Consider the following 10,363-nt stretch of genomic DNA (forward strand, 5'->3'; position numbering starts at 1 on the left):
TTTCTGTCAATAAGCACCACTATTGGCTGCCCTTCTATGTGTCCTCTTAGCTTCATCATTTGTGGTGTAGTCAATCCCACAACCGAATTCATGGATAGCTCGATCACTTCCCCCCACTCAGCAACTCTTCTTCACCTCCCTCCAATGTTTCCTCCTTTCCCCTAGCCTCTCCTATTTCTTCATCATGGATCATCATAACCTAGAGTTTCTTGTTTTTGCACCTATGGCCTACCGAATACTTCTCATCGCAGCGAAAACAAAGGCCCTTATCATGTTTGGCTTTCCATTTGGCCTCACTAAGCCATTTAAAAGGGAAATTCCCAACACTTCCAAAGGTGTGAAACCGGGGTCCTGTTGGTGTCATAGACTTTTGGGAGGAAACCGAACTCTTTGCTGATACATGGGACGTTCGGTTAGTGACGGATGGTGCAAAAAGGTACCCACTCTTTGGTGGTCCTGTTGTCTTAAAGCAGTTTTGAAGTGTTGCATTCTTGTCCTCGATATTTTGAGCCATTATCATGATTCGATCGAGCCCTCGGGGTTACAACACCCTTATCTTAGCCATTATTTCAGGTTTGAGACTGTTTAGGAATTGACCTTCCAAAAATGCCTCAGGAACATTCGACACGGACGTGACCAACGTCTCAAACATCAACCTATACTCCTTGACAGTCCCCTCTTTCCAGAGAGCCAAGAAACGCTCCTCCAATGACCCTCTTTGAGTGGAGCGAAACCTGCCCAGAATTCCCTATTTCAAGCCTTCCCAACTCCGAATTCCCCTTTGTTGCGACTCCCATTGAAACCAAGCCAGGGTTATGGCTTCAAAACACAGTGCAACTGTGTGTATCTTCTCCTCTTCTGTTAATTGATTTATCCTCTTCTGTTAGTTGATTTATCGCAAAGTACCTTTCTGCCCGAAATATCCAATCATCTGGGTTCTCTCCTTCGAATATAGGCATCTCCAACCTTCTTCCTCATACTTCTAACCGACACCCACCCCCGATTCCTCCTTCCAAGTTGTTGCCGCCTCCCATTCCAGGGGTTACTTCGGAATCCAAGGTGAATTCTGAAGGTCCTTCGCCCTCATTGGAGTTGCACTTTCTCTCTCGCTCTTGCTCGTCCCATTTCGTTCGCATGAAGGCGAACTGTTTGATCATCACCGCCACATTCCATTCCATCGTCTGGATATCTCCTCTCATGACTTCAACTCCCCTTTGCATGCCATCCATCTTCGACTCCAGATCACCCACTCTCTCCGTTAAGTTCACCATGAGGATCAGTAGTGCTCTGATACCAAAATGATGGATATCAGAAACAAATTCATTGCACTTTGATTCAATTCACCAATTTGATCAGGATTACAAGGAAAACAGGGCATTCAAGAGGCCATTAACTCTCTAGAAACTGAATCCAAAATCCAAAATCAGACCCTCTCCTACAATTTTCTCTCCTATTTATATTTTCTTCTCCTCCTCTAACTAAATTTGAATTCGTGCCAGCTGTTTGTTACACAAACTAGCAATTTCCATCTCTACCCCCCCTCCTTGCACATGGCTGGCTGTTACGCTAGCTAGCTAATTTACTCTCCTACCCCTGCTCCTGGGATCATCTTTGATATGTCCAGTGGATTGGGGCCTATCACACTCCCTATTTTCGCAAAGGTTTCGTACAAATTTTTGAATCATAGACACTGGAGCATCAGATCACATGACATGTTCTCTCTAAATTTTGTCTAATTATGAACCTTGTAAGAAAGGGCAGGCTAATCACACTCTATTTACAAAGATCGAAGAAGATGGAAGAAGAACAATTCTGATAGTGTATGTGGCTGATATCATCATCACGGGAGACAACAACCAAGAGATTGAGAAATTAAAACATCAACTGAAACAAGCATTCAAGGGAAAAGAGTTGGGGGAATTAAGATACTTCCTTGGATTGGAAGTGGCAAGAAGCAAGGAGTGAATATTTATATCATGAAGGAAATATACCCTAGATTTGCTAAGGGAAACATGCAAACTAGGGTGTAAACCAACAAGTACTCCCCTAGAGCCCAATTGAAAGAATAAAGAAGAGAAAGAAGAATATTAGGGTTTTTTTTTTTCCCGAAGTGAGAGATTCATAGAACAAAGGAAGATTTCAACGCTTGGTAGGGAAGCTTATCTATTTATCTCATACAAGGCCGGATATTGCTTATGCTGTGAGCATCATTAGTCAATTCATGTATCTCCCAACTAAAAGATATCTGGAAGCAGCTTATCATATCCTCAAGTATCTCAAAGGAACACCTGGAAAAGGGCTGTTGTTTAAGAAAAGTGATGATAGAGGGATTATTGGCTATGCATATTCAGATTGGGCAGTTTCCATTGAAGATAGTAGATCCACATCAGGGTATTGTACCAAGCTATGGGAAAACTTAGTGACTTGAAGGAGCAAGAAACAACAAGTTGTTGCTTGTAGTAGCGCAGAAGCAGAGTATCAAGCCATTGCTCAAGGGATTTGTGAGATAGTGTGGATAGAAAGACTGATGAAGGATCTTTTTATGCCTCTATCATCCCCTAAAGTACTCTATAGTGATAGCAAATCAGCTATCAGCATTGTAAACAACCAGGTGCAGCATGACTGGATAAAGCATGTCAGAATTGACTAGCATTTCGTCAAGCAAGAGATGGAAGAAGGAGACATAAGACTCACTTGTATCCCTACAGAAGATCAAGAAGCAGATATCCTAACTAAAGCCATGCAAAAACAAGGTTTTGAAGCTCTTAGAGACAAGCTGAGAATGATTGACATCTATTCCTCAGCTTGAGAGGGAGTGTAGGAGTAAGCTAATGAGTCTCGGTTAGCAATCTCGTGTAGATAAGGAGTTCAAACAGAAAAGATAAATCTTAAAGTTATCCTAATTATTGTTGGATTAGATCTATAAAATAGATAACAAAGGGTTGTATTCTACTCCTATAAAATAGGCAGAATTGTTAGGAGAAAAATCAGGAATTTTTGAAGCAGATTTTTTAGGAGAAGTTTTAGGATTTTTGTGTATATATATTTTCCAGATCAATGAAATCAGTGAGAGTGTTTTCCCTAATTCTTCTACCTAGTTTCTGCGTAATCCAATCCAAAAATTTAAGTATAGCCCTTAGCAACCAATTGAGCATTCATGCGATTAATGGTGCCATTTGGACCAATCTTAATGGTAAACACCCATCGACAATTAACAATAGACTTCCTTGGAGGGAGAGGATCAAGATTCCATGTCTCATTAGCTGACAAGGTAGACATCCCCTCATTCATAGCATGCGTCCACCTAGGGTGAGAAAGAGCTTTTGCATTTGTTTTAGGAATAGAAATAAAAGAAAGAGTGGATATTAAAGTAGAATAGATAAGTGACAAAAGATGATAGGTCTCCAAAAGTATAAATGGGATGAGGGTTCCAAGTGGAGTGCGTACCTTGACGAACAGGAGCTTGGGTAGAACCGGAGGGAAAGGGAGACATGGGCTTGAAGGAACATCACCATCTGAGTAGTAGGTGCTGGAGCTACTATAGGAGGCTTTAGAGTAGAAGGTGGTCTTAAACAATGATGATAAGTTTGAAGGCGAGTAGGAAGAATTGGAGGGAAAGGGAGACATGGGCTTGAAGGAACATCACCATCTGAGTAGTAGGTGCTGGAGCTACTATACGAGGCTTTAGAGTAGAAGGTGGTCTTAAACAATGATGATAAGTCTGAAGGCAAGTAGGAACAACACAGGAAGAAAGAGGAGCAACGATGATAAGTCTGAAGGCAAGTAGGAACAACGCAGGAAGAAAGAGGAGCAGGAACAGAGATTGGGACTTGAGAAAGGAAAGATGGGATAGGAAGATCATCATCAAGATGGGAAGAAAAAGCATCAGATGGTATACTCAAAGAAGATGACATCAAAAGACAAAAGTATACCCAAGATAAGGTAACACTGAATCCCTCTTGAAGACAAGAGTAACCTAGGTGCACACATTTAATAGAGAAGAGACAGTTTATCAAGGCCAAGTGGGAGAATATGGACAAAACAAGTTGACTTGAAGATATGGGGGGGAATGGGATTGATAGGATTAGGAGGAAAAAGTGAAGTACGTGTAATGGACCCATTCAAAATAGAGGATGGCATATAGTTGATTAGATAACAATTAGTGAGAATAACTACATCCCAGAAGGAAACAAGAACATGCATGTGAAGTAGAAAAGTTCAAGCAATCTCAATGAGATGACGGTTTTTACATTTTGCTCCCCCCCCCCCCCCCCCCCGCGCCCATTTTGCTTCCTAGTACAAGGACAAGAGGATTAATGAACAATACCCAAAGATGAGAGAAAGGCTTAAAAAGTTGTAGAACAATACTCCAAGAATATGAATAGAGCAACCAAATTGTGTAGTAATCTCATTACAAAAAGTAGTGAACAAGGATAGCAACTCAGCAGGTCTTTCATTAAGTAGAGCTAAGTACAATGAGAATGCCCATCAATGAATGTAACAAAATAAGAGAAACCCTATTTAGACTTGACCCTACTAGGACCTTAAATGTCGAAGTACAAGATTAAAAGAAACATCTGCTCATTTATTAAGATAACTAGCATAGGAAGAACATACATGCTTGCCTAATTGACAAGACTCACATTCTAGAATAGCTAATGAGGACAATGAAGGGACAATTTGCCGAAGAGTGGACAAGTGAGGATGACTAATATGGGAATGAATCTGGAGAGGACATGCCATTGTAGTAGCACAAGTAGTTGTCATGGATGATGGCAAAGCAAGATGGTAAAGTCCTCAAACTCACATCTGATGCCAATCATCTATCCAATGCCTTGGTCCTGCACAAGAACGCAATCAGAATCAAAGATAACGTGACAATTAAGGGACTGAGAAGACTAATAGAAATGAGATTATATGGACAACTAGGAATATGTAATACAGAATTAAGAGGAATAGATGGAAGTGGATCAGCCTTATTGATGCAGCCTAGGAACTTAATTGGGATTAAAGAAGCGGGAATGATGCATAAGGGTGATCAGGGAAGAGTCCACCTCCTTGGACAGAAACCTGAAAATTTCAAATATTTGACCCTAAATATGAAGTAAAATACCATAAGGTATTAAGACTGAATAAAATTCATTAAGTTCTGCTGATAGTACATAGAAAACCCCTATTTATAGACCCCTTTAGGTTCTAGAACAGAGTGGACTCTTATCAAACTTAACAAATGACTTTTGACTGACTTTTTGACTACTTTTGACTGCATAGACCCCTAGTTGCAGGAATTAACTTTCCCAAGACTCTTTAATTGACTGATTTAATGGTTAGGTTGAAGGATTGAACTTCTACAAAATATTTAGACTCTTAATTAACAAATAAGAAACACATTTATTATTATTCTCCATCATCTACCTATACTGGTAGGAGTGGTTTTAAAACTTCAGCCACAATAATAGGAGGAAGGGAAGCAAATGTATCAAGTCGGGAAAATAAAGATTTATTGCTAGAAATGTGTTCTGAAGCTGCAAAATCAAGAATCCAAGGACCAAGAGAGTCATGTGAAAGACATATATGAGGATTACCAGTGGATGACAAAGTGAAGTAAGAAGTCTGGGCAACAAAGACTACAGGAGAAGATGTCTAAGCTGCTTACAATTGGCGATACTCTGCCAACACCTCAACAGAGGTAGTATATGTAGGGGTTGGTCTCTCAATATGGGTAGAAGTACTAGACACTAGTGATTGCTCTTCTACACTCTTAGGGGCAATAACATTGACCTTATGAGGTTGACCATGGAGTACATAGCAAGTATCCTTATAATGACCAATATGATAGCAATAACAAAGAACATAGTTGTCAAAGGCACAAGATGCAGCTTTGTGCGCCCCATCACCATTGAGGCGCATCGCTAGGCTTGAGGCGTTGCCTAGGTGCCTCATCCAAGGCTCTAGGCACAAGAGGTGCATTCCTTGTATATATGAGTGTATTAATGCCCTATTTATTGTCCATTTGTCATGTTAGATCTCATTTTTTGTTGATTTGATTGCATATTCTTGTATATTGGTGAGAGGCAAACCTAGCAGTGTAAGTCAGAGGTCTATCAAATCTCCCACTTGCTTGGATCCTTTGGCAGTGATGTTCACTCTCTAGAAAACTACTCATGTCTGCGCTCTACTTCATATTTGTTTTTTTTCTCTTTTTCATTTGCAATTTGGAAGAAACTAATTCTATCCTGTAATTGTTTTTCTTTATGTTCTACTAGAATTTTTTTTCTTCTAATTTTTGTTGCAATTTAGAAAAAACTAATTGCTAAGAAACAAATGTTTTTATTGCGTGATCTACAATTTTTTCTCTCTTCGAATTTCTTTTGCAATTTAAAAGAAACTAATTGTTTTTTTGTGTTGTGTTCCGCTATAATTTTTTATTTTCTCTAATCTCTTTTGCATTTAGAATTCTTTTTTTTTTTGCAATAATATTAGTTGTTATCATAGGATTGCTTAGTTGTCATTTATGATTTTATGAGTTTGCATTACCTCCTTATGGGTGCATATTGAAAAGAATAGTGTATAAATATTTTATAAGCATTTTGAATAAATGTGCGCCTCTGCCTGAGGCTTGCGCTTTGCCGCCTCAGCGTGTCTTCTGCCTTTGACATCTATGACAAAAAAGGCGGTTTACCACCTCGGCCACATACATCACATCTACCAGTATCACCTCAAATGTTTGACTTAGATGAAGATACATTGGTTTGAGAAGCAAGAATAGACTGCTTTTCAACTGAAGCCTCAGAAAAGGTCTGTGTACTATGAAGAATCTGGGAAAACACCTCTTCCGTAGTAAGTATAATTGGACTACTCAAAATATGAGCACAAATTCCGTCTGTACCAACCCCAAGACCAACTAGGTTAAGCGCTGTAAACAATTTGTCCCTCTGTGTTCTTCTGCTCAACAAGATCAACTGTTATAGGGAACATAGCATTAAAATCAGTCATAACAGATTGGATTCGACCCAAATAAGTAGCCACATCTGACTCTCCTTCTGAATTTAGAACAAGGTACTAATGATAGTGCATAGACGCACTATCATTAATGTAATGCTGCTGGGAATGAGACCAAATATCAAAACAGGTAATTCTATCCCACAAATCCTATCTGATTCAGCTATATATCAGATAGCTGTTTGGTCAAATGTTAACTGTCATCCTCAAAACCATATTTGAATAGAGGCAGACAAGGATAGGTAATTCTTGCCATTCAATTTGTAAGTTGTAATGGCTGGAATACCAGTAAATGATGGTACATTCAGAGAAGTGAACTCTTCCTCTCTTTGTGCATTCTGGAAGGGGGTGTGTAAGAAAAATCAGATTAAAGAGAAAGAGGCATAGGCTAAGGTGACCAGTACTCGGCTAGTGACAAGGCAGCCTGAAGAACACCAGCTCCTCGGTAAATTTTCTCAAAGAAAGGAAAATGGATGGTCAATCATGAAGAGGGTAATACCCTCCTATTTATAACCTTAATAGGCTCCGTGTGGGCCTATTAGGCTTATTCAAGGCCCACCTTAGAGCACATGATTTAGAAGTTCTTGATGTGACCCGAGATGATATGAACTGGCCCACAAGATGAATCTTAAATGCATGCCATTGCAAAATCTTGAAATGAAACTACATATATTATCATATGCATTGCATGTTTTACTTGGTTTCTTGTCCGTTCATATCTATAAATATTATGGTATTTTATATCTTCTTGGGAAATATTTCAAAATATATTTGAGGTGAGTTTCATTCCCAAGTCATTGCATTGTTATTCCTCATGCCGTTGAGGGACGTAGTTGAAATGGTAAAATTTCTTTTTCCAATTAGTACGCTTTTAAGAATTAGGTAGTTTTTTATCTTCTTGAAAACGTTTCAAAATATATTTGAGGTGAGTTTCATCCCCAAGTCATTGCAATGTTATTCCTCATGCGGTTGAGAGGTGTAGTTGAAATCGTAAATTTTTTTCCCCCAATTAAGTATGCTTTTAAGAATTAAGGCACGTCTTTTTAAGTGGTCCAATAAGCAGTGGTGTCTGAGATGGAAACAGCTGCACTTGTCAAGTACTTGTGCTACTTGATGAGAAAATAATGTGAGTTAGTAAAATCTTACTACTTTCTGTGAACTCAAACCATTAAATATTTGCTCCTTATATTCTTAAACAAATCTAGGGAATTTTTATCCTTGGGCATGGAACCATTTTCTAGCAAAAATGGAGCAAGCTGTGTTATAATATTCTATGTTTGCAGCTTATATGAGATCCATCAGTTGCACCATATATTATGTTTCTTCTAGTAAGGCTTACTTTTTATGTACTTATTTATTTTGGCTAATGGAAAGAGGTAGGTGGGGCGACCAGTGTAGCAATCCCCTCTGGTTGTGACCATTGGGGCCCTTCTTCCCTAGGGAATGCCTAGTTTGAGCCTTAGCTACTGTCAAGAAGGCAAGCCCATCACCCTAGTACCGCAGTGCACATCAGGCTTTTTACGGTCACTGTTCTTTTTGGTGTCATGGGTCTTTTGGGTTATCCTACAAACAAGATGGGTTTAAGGGTTGAACCCCAGACCCAGGAGACACAAGAACTCCTAAACTGCTGGGCTACCGCGATGGTGGTTGTACTAAGGCTTATTAATTGACAATAAATGTTAATTTTTTAATATTGTTAAAAAATGACATGTTGGTTTGGAGGTAGTCCAGTTTCATCATCAGTTTGTTGTTTCTTAATGCAGATTTCTCCTGAAGATATTCAATGGGAGGGTGAAGACCCTGGAATTTCTCGTCAGGGAGCTTATGGTCGATCAGGACATGTATTGGGTAGATCTGTTGGACGTGATAGTGGTCCTACAGGTGGAAAAGGTAGGGGAGTGATGAGGGGTCAGTCAAGGAAGGATTTTCAGCCATCACAGAATGGCATAGGAAAAAAGGGATCGGATGAAATTCAAATACTTCACACTGATACTTTAATTAAAGAGGTCAGGGAAAGCAGCTTCAATTTGTGTTAGCATTTGTAAATGCGCGGATTCTCTTATAGCTTGCTGTTGTCTGATAGGTGGAGAGAGTCTTTGGTGCCAGTCATCCTGATCCAATTGAAATTGAGAAAGCAAAGAAGGTGCTTAAGGTAGGTTGGTAAAGCAACAGTGCCATTAACTGATTTTGCATTATAGCAAATATGCATATCAAGTTTAATTTTTTGCAATGCAGGAGCATGAACAAGCGCTTGTTGATGCAATTGCCCGCCTGGCAGATATTACTGATGCTGAAAGTGGTATGACATAAATGATATTCACACGTTTTCTTACATGTCTTTTGAGTTCATGTGAAGTGAGTCTCTGGGCATCTCAGGGAGAGGAAAATTGTGCTGTAATGTAAGAGATGTAGAGCATTTCACAAAATCCTGAAATCAATTCTTAGCAATTTCTTCGGATCAGTTACAGGAGTTTTAGATTTAGATATTAATAGCGCTCCATATGATTCCGAAAACCAATTGTTATTTTTATACAGTGCCTCTTCCGTCTGTTAATAAACCAGTATTTTAGGACATGTTGGATCCTGCTACAATAAGTTAATTCCCAATATCTCCTGCTCTGATTGCAATTTGCCTCTGTTGCTTTGAAACAGATGGGGGAGGCCATTTATTGCCTATGGACAGAGAATAACAAGCTGTGAGTTTAATGTTAATGTTGTGAAAACTAGAACAGTTAATGTACTGCTGGCATAATGGTTAAAGTTGAATGGGAATGGAGCAGAAGGCATAGATTTGAATGTGATGTGATGGTCGGTGAGATGTGTTTTTTATTTTTTTTAAACTTTTGCCCTCCTGATTTGAGGGGCTTTGTTGTATAAATGCCCTTTCCTGGTTGTAGTTTGTCCAACGTGGAATTGCTCTAGTTTGGTCTAAGCCAGCCTGCCAAATTGTTGGCTTGCTCTGTAGTTTATCATCCTAACATGCTGATCCTTGTGTAGTGTAAAATTATCTTTGTATTTAATCAGTGATCATGAACAAAGTTTTTTTAATCTTAGGCTGGTTGTCGATGTTTCTTCTCCTTGGAACTATCTTTTTGTTGTAATTCATGAATTATGGATAGGGTAAGTAAATTGTGAAAAAAAAAAATACTTTTTTTTTATCTTTTTATGTTTTCCTAAATTTAGAAGTTTGTAGATAGCCTCAAGTGAAGGACTTTATTGCTTTTTGGTTTTAAATTTCTAACACACTCTTGGGATTTAAATTTTTCTATATATTAGATAAATTACAAAAAAGGCATTCTTTCAATTTTACATAGGGCTATTACTATTACTATTAGGACCAAAAACTTTAAACTTTTTCGGG

At 38.9% G+C, this 10,363-nt stretch overlaps 1 protein-coding gene across 2 annotated transcripts in view; it reads left to right on the forward strand.

The window, feature by feature from the left end:
* LOC127786832 (protein EMSY-LIKE 3-like) overlaps positions 1–10,055 on the forward strand; it is a 34,079-nt gene extending 24,024 nt beyond the window's left edge. Inside the window, exons 7-10 of one of the 2 annotated variants that reach the window (XM_052314518.1) lie at positions 8,766–9,008; positions 9,086–9,154; positions 9,238–9,301; positions 9,655–10,055. In XM_052314518.1, the coding sequence (XP_052170478.1) occupies positions 8,766–9,008; positions 9,086–9,154; positions 9,238–9,301; positions 9,655–9,692 (414 nt within the window). In that variant the 3' untranslated portion in view covers positions 9,693–10,055. Of the gene's footprint in view, positions 1–8,765; positions 9,009–9,085; positions 9,155–9,237; positions 9,302–9,654 lie in introns of those variants that run through there. The other variant, XR_008020055.1, reaches the window with a different exon arrangement.
* The last annotated feature ends 308 nt before the right edge of the window (positions 10,056–10,363 follow it).

Source organism: Diospyros lotus, chromosome 12 (genome assembly GCF_014633365.1).
Source record: "Diospyros lotus cultivar Yz01 chromosome 12, ASM1463336v1, whole genome shotgun sequence".
NCBI lineage: Eukaryota > Viridiplantae > Streptophyta > Magnoliopsida > Ericales > Ebenaceae > Diospyros > Diospyros lotus.